Genomic DNA, 13,295 nt, shown 5'->3' on the forward strand with positions numbered 1-13,295 from the left:
GTGGCAGTCTCCAGAGTCATGGGTGGAGTCAGCGGTGGCAGTGCTTGGAGCAGCAAGTGGCTCCTTAAAGAGCCGCATGTGGCTCCAGAGCCACAGGTTGCCGACCCCTGGCATAAAGCATATTCCAGATTTTTCATATTCCTGTTCAGAAGCATATTTCCCCCACCAGTGTGGGGTGGCAGGTCATAGTACTGAGGAACTTGGCTACACTCCCATTGACCCAAGGGGCATAGCTCTACTGAGGGCTTTCTGTAGAACCAATGTAGCAGGATTAAAACAGGAACTCTCTTAGGTGTCTGGATAGCACCTCCGGGGGTGTGACTTCTGTACCAGTAACCCATGATAAGAAGCAGTAGTCATTGCTATTGGCCTGAGGTCCTTCCAGAGCCATCCAGTCCATAGAACAAATCGGGGTGGCTGCCCCAGGCCCTCTGGTGGCCTCCCCAGGCATCCTATGTATGGGAGGGGCCAGGGAGATGATGGGGTCCTGGAGTAGCAGCAGCAGCAGGGGGTGCTTCTTTCCCCCTCCCCTCCCCTGCCCAACACTCACCCCATGCGCAGCGGGAGCCAAAGCGACCTGGCAGTCTGCTCTTCTCTGCCCCACCGTGCCATTCCCCTGGCTGCTGCACCTCACCTCTCTGTGGGCAGCAGGAAGCAGAGTGCCCCACCCAGGGTGCTCTGGCTCCCGTCACCCATGGAAAAGTGAGGCACAGCGGGCCGGGAGGGTGGCACAGTGGGTGGAGCAGGCTGCCAGGCCGCTCTGGCTCTCGCAGTCTGCATAGTGATCTCTGCTGCCACCACCGTGCCCAGCTGCCATAATAGGGGAAGAGCAGAACAGGGGCAGGAGAGGGTTGCGGCCTGCAGCAGCAGGGTCGGGGTTGCTCCATGCTCAATGACGGGGGCTCCTGGGGGAGTGCCCTAGGCTCTGCTCCCACTCAGGGTGGCCCTGGGTACTTCCTTACATTTCAGGTCTTCTGCTGCTCACTTAGCCATCACCACGGATGGCTCCCGGAGAACTGGGGTGAGCAAACGTTCATTTGGAGCCCAGCGTGCCTGGCCCTAGCCGTGGCTGCGCAGAGAGGAAGCAAGCTCCCAGACCCATCTACATAATCCTTACAGCTGGGTCAGGCAGAGTCAGACCTTTGAACTCACCAGAAGTCAGCCTTTCCTGCTTCCCCCACGTCCGTGCCATGCCCCAAGGGCAGGAGAAGACATGGGTGCTCTGCCACCTCCGGCACTGCCCACCAACACTGGCTGGGTGCACAGCAGGAGTAAGCTGCACCCTGGAAGGGATGTAGGAGAGACCGTACTGACTCTGAGAGGTCTTTTGGCTCCGGATGCTCTGTGTCCTCCCTTTGCTTCTCTTGGATATGCCTGCAAGCTGGGAATGCCAGGGGCAGAGTGAGCACAGCTCTTACGACAGTGGTCCCCTGGCTGTTCACCTTCTACCCTCCTTATCTCTGAGGTCTGTCTCACCCTCCAGCCCCAGGACCTGGACTTCTGGCTCTAGGAGGGGCAGAAGCAAGGGGGCTGAAGCTGTGCCCATAGCTGGGGGTAGGCATGGAGCCCTGGGAGTGGGTCTGGCAGCCAGGAGCCCTGGAATGAGGCCAGGAGTGTCACTCCAGATGCGGAGCTGGGACTGGCATTCAGGAGCCCCAGAACAGGGCCATGAGAGGAGCTCCAGGTGCAGAGACAGGGCTGGGAGCATTCCTCAGGCACTGGGCTGGCAGCTGGGACCTCCAGCACGGGGCCAGGAGTGGAGTCCCAGGTGCATAGCTGGGGGCTGGAAGTGGAGCCCTGAGTGTGGGGCCAGCAGCCAGGAGCAGGGCAGCGCCAGGGCCAGGAGTGGAAATTTAGACCTCAGGTAGTGGATCCATCTTTCTTTCTCAATACAGTAGTATCATAGAATCCTAGGGCTGGAAGGCACCTCAGGGGGTCATTGAGTCCAGTCCCCCGCCCAAAGCAGGATCAACCCCAACTAAATCATCCCATCCAGGACTTTGTCAAGCTGGGACTCAAAAACTTCTGGGGATGGAGATTCTACCACCTCGCTAGGTAATGGGTCACAGTGCTTCACCACCCTCCTAGTGAAATGGTTTTTCCTAATATCCAACTAGGCCTCCGCACCAGCCCCGCACTTGTAACTTGAAACCATTGCTCCTTGTTCTGCCATCCATCACCTCTGAGAACAGTTTCTCCCCATCCTCTTTAGAGCTCCCCTTCAGGAAGTTGAAGGCTGCTATCAAATTGTCCCTCGCTCTTCTCTTCTGCAAACTAAATAAGTTCAAATCCCTCAGCCTCTCCTCATAGGTCATGTGCCCCAGCCCCCTAATCATTTTGGTTCCCCTCCACTGGACCCTTTCCAATGCATCCACATCCTTTCTATACTGGGGGGCCCAGAACTGGATGCACTACTCCAGATGTGTCCTCACCAGTGCCAAATAAAAGGGAGTAATCACTTCTGTAGGCCTGCTGGAAATCCCGCTAATGCACCCCAATATGCCGTTAGTAAAGCAATTAAAACACAGCTTTACATTCCAAGAGCTCCACAGGAGTCTCTGGAGTGAGACTCCACCATAAGGTGATTTGGTCAAATCAAGGCCCCGCTGACCTCAGCAAGTCATGCAGGAGTGAAGGGCCGGACATATGCAGAAGCAATGCAGGATCGGGGCCTGCATGCGGTAGTAGAAGCACAATTTATATGACTTCCTGGAGGGCTGAAGGAGACAAGGGGGTTGAAGTGGCATCTTTTATTGGACAACTTCTGTTGGGGAAAGAGACAAGCTTTGAAGTTCCCCTGCGCTCTCCTCCAATATCATGGGAGATGTTTAGGAGCAGGTTAGATAAACATCTGTCAGAAATAATCTCCATCCCTGGTGTGAAACACGCTAGCCACTAGCCGCATGTGGCTGTTTGGCTGAAAATATATTTTCAGAATAATGTGGCTAGTTCACAATAGCAGTCCCCGTTATAGTGACGACGGGTTGGACACCACAGACCTAGATGGTGTTTGGTCCATGAAGGCAGGAGATTGGACTCAATGACCTTTCAAGGTCCCTGCTAGTTCTAGTGTTCTAGTCTGTGATTCTTCAGATCTAGGAAAGATAATCAGAGTGTCACAGCTAAACACGAGGTGGAACAGAAACACTGGTTTTATGTCTCATTACAACCTGTAACCCACATACTCCTTGGGCCTCTGACTGCAGAGAGTGTTAATTCCCTGCTTCGTTATAAATTTTTTTGCAACGTGTGCTAACCCCTTACATCTGTTTCCTGAAATCTGTGGCTGGAGGAGTCCAGATGTGTATGTTGTTCAGGAGGGGGAGCTGAACTGCTGGCTGAATCCAAAATCTCTGTTTCCTTTTGTGTCTTTTCTGGGTGCCTGGATCCTATCGTGATGAGCACTGCAAGGGAATGCTTGGAATAGATCACAGTTGTCTGCCATGTGATGTCTGGTACACCATTTCAGCACAAAACTGTCAATCAGTCCCAGCAGTTGTGCAGGAGAAAGGGTTGTGACCAGCAGGCTGGGTCAAAAACCCTCCTCTGGAGCTCAGATTGGAACCCAGTGGGCTCAGCAAGGCACTGGTAGTGAAACCTGCTGAGGCTCAGTCAGTTTTGCGGGGCTCTAGGTTTGATTGCAAACCCAGCTCACTGCTCCAGAGGATGCAGCCCTTCTGTTTTCCCTGCTGAGGAGGGGAGAGAGCTAAGTTCCCATGAACCCTGGGAACAGGAAAATATTAGTTCTTACCTTCTCCTAAAACCACAAGAGAAAGATAAATCTCTCCTCCTCCACCCCCATTGCAGCAGCTCTTCCAGTCCACCCCGGTTGATGTCGCACTTCATTTACCTGGACAGAGTTCTGTGCGTTTTGCTTTTTCCACATCCAGGCCCAGCATCCATTTGGTCTCCATGAGTAATGGGGAGCCTTTGAAGCCGAGCCAGAGGAGAAGGCACTGTGCAAGAATGGGCAGGTTCATCTTCAGGGAGCTGAAATGTAACAAACTCTCCTTGTTTTTTCCCCGTAGGAACTCATTGAGGTTGACAGCGAAGTGGTGTTTGAACTGGCCGCGTACATCTTGCAGGTAGGGGCAGCAGTTGTCTCTCATTCCTTCTGTATCTGCAATTCAAAAATACATTGCTGGGGTCAGAAATGACAGACCCTCCTTGGGTGTTACACCAAGTGTAAAGGAGTAGAGCAGAGAGGGTAGTGTGCTGTTTTGCCAAGCTAGGGAAAAACCTGGAACCCTTTCTTGCTAGATTGTAACCCTTCTGTCGCAGAGAGCAAGGGGCATTGTGTCACGTTGCTGCCCCAGGAGCAGGATGGGAACCAGCTGGGAGTGGATGTGGAAGTTAGCTACCTGGCCCAGGTTATTTCTCCATCCACTTCAGCTCCAGTGTGATTACCCACTTCCAACCCTTGTGCACCTGCGTGATCTGGGGAATCATAGCCCTGCCGCATACTTTGTCGTCCTCTTTGGTGATTCCAGTGATGTGTGCTGCCATGCTGACATGCAAAGGGATTCATTCCCCTGAGCTGAAGTGTGTGGTGACTCACAGCTGAATCTAGTTTGCATCCATATCTAGTGATACTTTGCACCAAATCCAAATCTGGTGAAGTCATTGCTGACAAACTCAAACAGATGGAGCGCTGGGTTGAGCACTACTCTGAGCTGTACTCACGCGAGAACGTTGTGGTTGACGCAGCCCTCGATGCCGTCGAGCTCCTACCAGTAATGGACGAACTGGATCAAGAACCGACTGTGGATGAACTGAAGAGAGCCATCGACAGCATTGCAGCAGAAAAGGCCCCTGGTCAGGATGGTATACCACCAGAGGTAATCAAATGTGCCGCGGACACACTCCTGGAACCCCTGCATGAGCTACTGTGCCTGTGCTGGAAAGAGGGTGAGGTTCCACAGGATATGCACGATGCTAACATTGTAACGTTGTATAAGAACAAAGGAGACAGAAGCGACTGCAACAACTACCGTGGAATCTCCCTCCTAAGCGTCACTGGTAAACTGTTCGCTCGCGTCATCCTTGGCAGACTCCAGAAGATTGCTGAGAGGGTGTACCCCGAATCGCAGTGCGGATTCCACGCAGAGAGGTCTACCGTTGACATGGTCGTCTCTCTAAGGCAGCTGCAGGAGAAGTGCAGGGAGCAGAGAAAGCCACTCTACATAGCCTTCATCGACTTGACCAAGGCTTTTGACTTGGTCAGCAGGGATGGTCTGTTCAAACTGCTCCACAAGACAGGCTGTTCCCCACGGTTACTCAAGATGATCCAGTCTTTCCACGAAGACATGAGAGGAACCATCCAATATGACGGCGCATTATCGGTTGCTTTCAGAATCAGGAGCGGTGTCAAACAAGGATGCGTGCTTGCTCCAACATTGTTCGGGATCTTCTTTGCACTCCTCCTGAAGCATGCCTTTGGATCTTCAACAGAGGGAATCTTGCTGCGCACAAGATCTGATGGGAAACTGTTTAACCTTGCAAGGCTGAAAGCTAAGTCTAAGGTGCGAGAAGTCCTCATCAGAGACATGCTGTTCGCAGACGATGCTGCTGTAGTGTCTCACACAGAAGACCAGCTTCAAAAACTGCTGGATCAGTTGTCCAAAGCGTGCAAGGACTTTGGGCTTACCATCAGCCTAAAGAAGACAAACGTACTCGGTCAGGATGTTGCTGAATCCCCATCAATAAGCATTGACAACTATACGTTAGAGGTTGTCCACGAGTTCGTTTACCTCAGGTCCACCATCACTGACACCCTGTCGTTGGACACTGAGCTAAATAGGAGGATCGGAAAAGCGGCCACAACTCTGTCCAGACTCAGCAACAGAGTGTGGAATAACAACAAGCTGTACACTCACACCAAAATGCAAGTCTATAGAGCCCGCATCCTCAGCACCCGCCTTTATGGCAGCAAGACTTGGACCCTGTATTCCCGCCAGGAAAAGAGGCTGAACGTCTTCCAATTGCGCTGCCTCAGGCACATCCTTGGAATATCATGGAAGGACAGAGTGACCAACACCGCTGTCCTCAAGCAAGCTGGAATCCCAACCATGCACACCCTCCTCAGGCAGCATCGACTCCGCTGGCTTGGCCACGTCCACAGGATGAATGATGGAAGGATTCCAAAAGATATCCTGTATGGTGAGCTAGCCTCTGGCAAAAGACCTCCCGGACGCCCCCAGCTGCACTACAAAGATGTCTGCAAGAGAGACCTCAGAGAGGTAGACATCGAGCTGGACGGTTGGGAAGAACTAGCAGACAACCGCAGCAGATGGAGGCAGGGGTTACACAAGGGTCTTCAGAAGGGCGAGTTGAAGATCAGACAGCTAGCAGAGGAGAAGCGAGCGCACAGAAAGCACAATAAGGACTTGCCAGACACCCACTACATCTGCAAGAGATGCATCAAGGACTGTCACTCTCATGTGGGTCTTTATAGTCACAATAGACGCTGTACATGAAGTCCTCAATTGAAACTTTAAAGGGCGCGATCCATAGTCTATGCAGACTGAAGGATGCCTACTACTACTGTAGTACCATGCATCTGGGAATCTCAAAGGAATTTATGCTCATTTGTCGTGAATTAACCTTCACTACATCAGCAGGTGAGAACCCAGCTCAGACATTAGACCATGATTCTTTCCTTTCATATGAGCCATAACTTTCCAGATTCACAGTGTGTAAAGGACACCTAAGGAGAATACATTAAATCCAATTTTAAAAAGCCGGGATAGGTGCTGTTCCATCAACAATTCTGCACTGGTATAACTGCACCGACTGGTAGACTCCAGTGCAGGAGGAGAATCAGGCCCATAGTAGTGCCTGATGTGCAGTTATGTTGAGGACCCACAATTCCACTTGAAGTCTGGGGAGCTTCATGCATCACCACTCCTGAAAATCGAGCCTTTAATCTCCATTTTAGGATTTGGCTTTAGCAAAGAGGTCTCAAGTCTTATTTTATCCAAACTCAAGACTGGCCCAAACCAAAACCTTAGAAAGTTTGGCTCTGGAACCTGATTGGAACTTTGTAGCTCAAGTCAATCTCCAGTTCAAAATGGACCACCCATTTCTGGCATTTTGACAAGATAGGGACTATGCTGGTTTTTAACTTGCGCTAACTGCAATTAAGACAAGTCCTAATTCTTCAGCCGATGAAGGCAGGGATGGCGCACCAATTACCAAGAGTGTTAATAATGTTTGTGGTTTGGTACAAGTCACCTGACAGGAGTGATTCATAAATACAGAGGGCTTTTGTGGGGGTGGGGGGATGTGTCATACTTTATGGGCAGTAATTGTCATTGGAGACAAACAGAGACAATGGTCACCAGATTCTTTTTCTCCACTTCTCAGGGCAGTTTTTAGTCTCTTTCCAGTCAACCATAAGACCCTGATCCTAAAGGATCCATATGGAACAGCCAAGCCATTTCATCAGCATATGTTAATAAATAGTAACACATTGTACTTCTGCAGCATTTTTCATGTTAGGGAAGCAATTAGAGCTGGGGAGTTCCGTTCTTCATTAAGATCACTTTTAGAGTAATATAAAAAAAATTAGTGATGGAAACAATTAAAAAAGCATTACAGCAATTGTGTATTGGCCAGCTGGGTGAAGCCACATCTCAAACAGCAGGCTCATTGTGAGAATTAGTGCTAGGGATAAGAATCTATTGTTTGCCAATGCATCTTAATGAAGAGCTTGAGCAATTAACAGCTATACAGCCAGTGTGCCACTAACGCCCCGACTGCTGTGAGCTGAGGTATTTGCCATCACAAAATAACACAGGATATTACACATTATGGTAGTAGTTTGAAGTGTGACTTCAGGACAAACTGTACTTTTGTATGCGACCAAGTTGTAATTAGTACAACCTTTGTGTGTGACATGCTCCTGTAGAGCGCGAGATGAATCGCTCAGCTCTGGTTTGAGCCTGTGCCTGCACGGCCGCATCAGCTAAGCACCCGAATGAGCCACACTGCAAAGTCAGACCCAAGTTACTGTGTCCTGGCTGATTCTGCATTCACTCCGGAGTATTGCTAGGACTTCTGCAGGCATATCCTGTGTTTCTTCATACTACAGTAGCCTGGGAAATGCTATGGTTCATTCTTAGTAAACGTGCATCTGATGAAGCAGGTCTTTGCCCACGAAAGCTTATGCTCCAAAATATCTGTTAGTCTATAAGGTGCCACAGGACTTCCTGTTGTTCTCTTAGTAAACAGTGATAGACTTTGTGTGTCCTGTGCACACAAGGAGGACGTGTTGGAAGGCATTACAGGACTCCCCTCACTCAAGTGGTTCAGCTTATTATCCTCACTGTAAGATAAGTGGGATACCCAAGTGAAAGCAGCACTTGAACTGTAGCCTGAACACTCAGCCAGGCTAACTAGACCAGGTTTAAAGCACCACTAAATTTAGGGGAGAGGATTTTGTGCATACATGGGAGGGGAATGTCAGGAAACACCTAAGGAAAAGTCCAAGTTAGCACTACAGTGTGAAGACATGACTGTGGTGGAGATTTTACTACTGGCCAGTTGCAAACTAAATGATTATAGTGCTCTGTCTCCACAATAAATCTAAGAAATGAAATTGTTAATCTTTAAGGTACTACAGGACTGCTTGGTGTTTGGTTCTGGTTTAGTTTGGGGTTTTTTTGTGACGCTGAAGACTAATCCAGCTACCCCTCTGTAACTCACAGTAAATGTTGACTTTTTAATGGCAACCACTGTATATATATTGGGAACATGACACAGCCAGATCTGGTGATGTTTCAAAAATATGGCTACAAGATTCTCGCCAATACCAAATTCCGCTTCTAATACCCTCGCTGGAGTGGAGCACAACATGCCAGTGTGGGATTCAGGTATGGTGGTGAGAGAGAGAGATCCTGATGCTTTCATGGTGAAACATTTAAAGTACATATTCATATTCAACACTGCATTTACCAGAAAGCAGAATGGGAAATTCAGATATGCGGAATATAATTGCTCAGACTGGATCCAATCGGAGGACGGGCAAATACTTGCAAAAGGATCATGGGTTTTTCAGTTAAGTAATGAAACTGTTGCTGACTGAAGTTTGTATAGTGCCAAATCTAGAAATGTGTTGTTTCTGAATTAAATGTTGCTCTTAGGGTGACACATTTTTTTCTGTCTTTTTACAGGAAGCAAAAGGGGATTTTGCAAGGTGAGTTTCTTGAAAGTTCTCTCAATGCCTTTATTTGTTCTGAAAGTGAAATCGATTACATATGCTGCAGGAGTGCTGTGACAGTTTATAATTACATTGCAATCAGGGAGTCTTCCCAGAGTTGCTAGCCTAGGCATTGTATTTCCTGCAATAACTTAGGAAGGCAGCCCTGGCCCAGACCACATATTGAAAATAGCATTGTTTGTGACTACATTGTTTGTGAATGTCTTAATGCATTTGTGAAGTTCAGGAGACAGGGTAGCCTGCAGAAGGAAATTACTGAGGAAATGGCTCTCCCACAATCATTGTTGTAATATAATATCTCGTGTCCAGCAGTACTAGATGTTAAAATTCTCTCACTGGCTGGTATTTGTGTTTGAGCTTTGCCTACATTTTTAGTGGTGGCCTCTGAATTTGAACATGATTTTCAGAAATGCTGAAAAATTCACCCATGCCAGGGTTTGGGTGGGATTGTTAATGAAATGTAGAACATCATCTAAGTTACCAGCACAGATCAGGTCCAGGTCAATAGTGACCAAAAATCGTTATCATCTGTTGGCTGTTCTATGCCCTGTGTGTAAACTATATGGATACTCTCACGCTGATATTTAGCAGACCTGTGTCCCTGTTACAAAAACAAACCCCATCATCTATTACACTCTCAAACTGCAACTGGAGGTCCACCGTCATTCTTGCAGCTGAATCCAGAACAAAAATCAGTGAATGGACAGTCAGGGAGGCAACCCTTAGAGAAAGTCCCTCCAGTAACGGTTGACGTACATTGGTAGAATGGCACTGGCAAGATCACAGTGCTCCTGGGGGTGAATAGAAGATTGTGACTCAACAAAGGACCAGATAACAAGACTCCCTTCTGCAGCTCTGGCAGGCGAGGACCTTTAACCAACACGAAAATTCACTTATTTAAAAAAAACTTGAAAGCTGGAATGTGCATCGCAAACATTGTAACCTCGCCCTGCAGCAATCCGGAATGTGAGATGACACTCCACAACAGGAAGCTCTGGCTCTGCCCTATCATTTTTCAGCATCCCAGTCAGCTTGCGAAATCCTGGCATGTTTGCAACAAGGAGGCGCGAGCCTGATCTTGCTTTATTTCTCAATTCCAACTGCTTCAAAGCAGCGTGATTATCAGCAGTGCCATTTCAGTTGTGTGGCTAAGAGAGAGCTTCATCTCTTTTATCATGCAGCCTGATTCAGAACACAATGTTCAGTGAGGGAAACTTTTCCAGTGCAATCAAACCCCACGATAACCGCATCTTCCACAGCACAGACAGGGTTATGAACAGCAGAGTATCGTGGACCTGAAACACATGCACAGGCTGGACTCAAATAAGGTTCAAGACAGAGCAGATGGGGCAAGGTGGTTCAGAGGATTGGATATAGAACCTTTCACTTTTAGAAACCCCGTTCCAATCCAGAGCAGAGCTGGAAGCAGCAGTGGAGAGTCTGTACCCACTGAAGGCTGTGTCAAATGAGTTGGTCAGGTTTCAACATCACAGAAAACCCTGCCTGCCATAAATGGGACTAAATGACGCCGTATCAGGGTGAATGTAGTGCCTTTCATCTGTGAATCTCAAAGGCCTTTGAAAAAAAGGGTGTCAGTATCCCCATTTTGCAGGTGGGAAAACTGAGGCATGGAGCATAGGCATGACTTGCCCAAAAATCACTCAGCAGTCCGGAGCTTGGAAGGGAACCTAGAGTCTCCTGAGGCTCATCCTAATGCATGTTCCCGCATGCCACACTGCTGTCGAGTATGATGCATGGGCAGCCAGCTAATTTTGGTAGTGAATGAAAGTCGTCATTGCTTGATGGTCTTTGTGCGTTTGATGGTCTCCGTCCTGTGCCTGCTTTTCAGACCTCACCATTATAACTGGCACCCTGGAAGCAGTCTGACAATACTGTGGCCAAAGTACGAGTGGGCCTCAGAGACAGACTTGCATGTCTTCTGGCCCCCCAGAAATCCACGTGGCAACTTTCTGCTATTCTTACCTTATCAGTTGTCACTTCTCTCACCGAGACTGTTCCTGCTGCTGGTCTTAGGGAAGACGAGCTGTCCAGTGCTGGGGGGTCCTTCAGTGCTATCCTTCATTGCGCTTTCCCTGCCTGTCCACAAAATGGGAATCACGTGCCACATTTGTGGGGTCATTCTTAAGACCGCACAGCACGCAAGTATCTTTCTGTATTCCTTATGTGCAGATATAGGCTTTTTTTTTAATCTGTCAGTGACTGTTTACAACTGACGTTTCCATTTTGCAATAACCATTTCCATTCCACAGCCTACTCAGGGAAAAGTTGGGCAGGAGTATACAGGAAGTCAGAGTCCAAGGGAGAGAGTCTGATGGCTGCTGCTGCTGTGTGGCTGCTGTCTTTTATGTAAGCCTTGAGAGCTGAATGGTGGCTGTTGGTATACGATACCCTGCTGCTGAATGGCCACCGGACGTGCCCTTGCTCCCAAGCTACACAGGAGCGTAGGCTGCAGGGAGTGGAGCTTCCTATCCTTGGAGATTCTGACCAGTTAGGTCAGCAGATGCACTACACTGCTAACATCTTGTTCACAAAGCAACACCTACCCACTGCAGACACTGGCTATCTGGCCCGTCCGTCAAGGGGCAAACCAGAGAGCACCTCTGTCCCTTGAACCCATTTGCACCCAAGGTTTCAAGCCGTTCAAAGCTCACGGAGCAGCCATCTACTGTGCTTTGAGTTACAGGGGCTGCACATCACTGGCGTGACCATACGTCCTGTTTTGGCTGGGACAGTCCCTTTTTTGAGCCCTGTCATGGCTCAACTTTTGCAGCGGGAGGGGGACATTTGTTCCATTAGCTCTTGCTGGTGTAATCATTTGGCAAGAGCAAACCGGACAGATGCCTCCTTTTGTCCCAAAGAAGGGGGTGTGGTGTGGAGGAACATGCAGGGTGGGGGAGCAGTGTTGCCAGCCCTTTGCAGAGGTAGGGAGGGAGGGCTCGTGTGGGACAAGAAGTGTCTGGGTTCCAGCAACCGGCAACAGCTTCTTGCTTGGTTCTAGTGACCACAGCCTCATGTTGCAGGGGCGGAAGGAGCATACCCAGGGTTCCTGTGATCTTGTGAGGGGCACCTTGGGCATGTGTCTCAGGCCAGCCCCATGAGGGGAGAGGGAGCTCAGTTCAGCCCTGCACAGTGTCCTACTTTCTCTTTGGGAAATACGGTCACCCTACATGACATCCCCTGTAGCTCACTCGGAACACATCTCAGCTGCAACCGGCTGCTGCCTTGGGAATCAAAGGCTGCATCTATGCTCCCACTTGCAGTTTTCTGGTGGGCGCTCCACCCCCTCTCTGCCCTGAGATCCTGTCCACATTCCACTCCTTCCTGCACCTGCTTCAACCCTCTCCAGAGAGCAGGCTTTCACTCACCTCTTCCTACCCCTGCTCTGCCCCCGCACTCCAGTGTGTCCTACCTGTTGCAGAATAGCCAATCAATAAGGCCCGCCAAACAGCTGATGGGTGATTGCCTGGTGGATGCTAATCACCCACTATATTTTATCTGTAGGTGCTCCAGCCCCAGAGCACCATTAGAGTATGTATGGCTTTGGCATGTGAATAAGCCACCCCCAGTCAGTAAGTCACACCAACCAAGATGCCAGTGTGGACAGCAGTATGTTGGTGGAAGAGCGTCTCCTGACCACACAGCTACTGCCGCTTGTTGAGGGGGAGGGAGGAATAATTAAGTTGATGGGAGAGCTCTCCCCCGCTGGCTTAGAGCAACTGTACTAAAGGGCTCAAGTTACAGCTGCTGTAAATCCGCTCTCCTCTAGCCATAGCCAAAATAAAGTACTTCAGAAAGGATGAAAGGATGAAAAACCCTGGTGCTGAAGAGACATAAAAAAGGCAGGATAAAGCCAGTGTTTGCCATGATCAGTCTGCTGCAATTCTTTAGATTCCCAGCCGATTTCTGCAGTAATTATCAAGCGCCCTGGAGTGAACAGAAGCATTATTGTGTACTTCTCCTGAACATCTCTTCAGAAGGAGGTTTCCCTGCCACTGCAGATTGGGTTTCAGGAATCTTCCAACAAGTTCCCATGGCTTTAGGCAGAATGGCAGAG

At 49.3% G+C, this 13,295-nt stretch overlaps 1 protein-coding gene across 3 annotated transcripts in view; it reads left to right on the forward strand.

Annotated features, from left to right (window-relative positions):
• The window catches only part of FRMD4A (FERM domain containing 4A), a 301,838-nt gene that overhangs the window by 203,478 nt on the left and 85,065 nt on the right, over window positions 1-13,295 (forward strand). For all 3 annotated transcript variants that reach the window (XM_075017733.1, XM_075017741.1, XM_075017751.1), the window contains exons 6-7: window positions 4,029-4,085; window positions 9,174-9,196. In XM_075017733.1, the coding sequence (XP_074873834.1) occupies window positions 4,029-4,085; window positions 9,174-9,196 (80 nt within the window). The remainder of the gene's footprint in view (window positions 1-4,028; window positions 4,086-9,173; window positions 9,197-13,295) is intronic.

Source organism: Carettochelys insculpta, chromosome 1, assembly GCF_033958435.1.
Source record: "Carettochelys insculpta isolate YL-2023 chromosome 1, ASM3395843v1, whole genome shotgun sequence".
Classification (NCBI taxonomy): Eukaryota; Metazoa; Chordata; order Testudines; family Carettochelyidae; genus Carettochelys; species Carettochelys insculpta.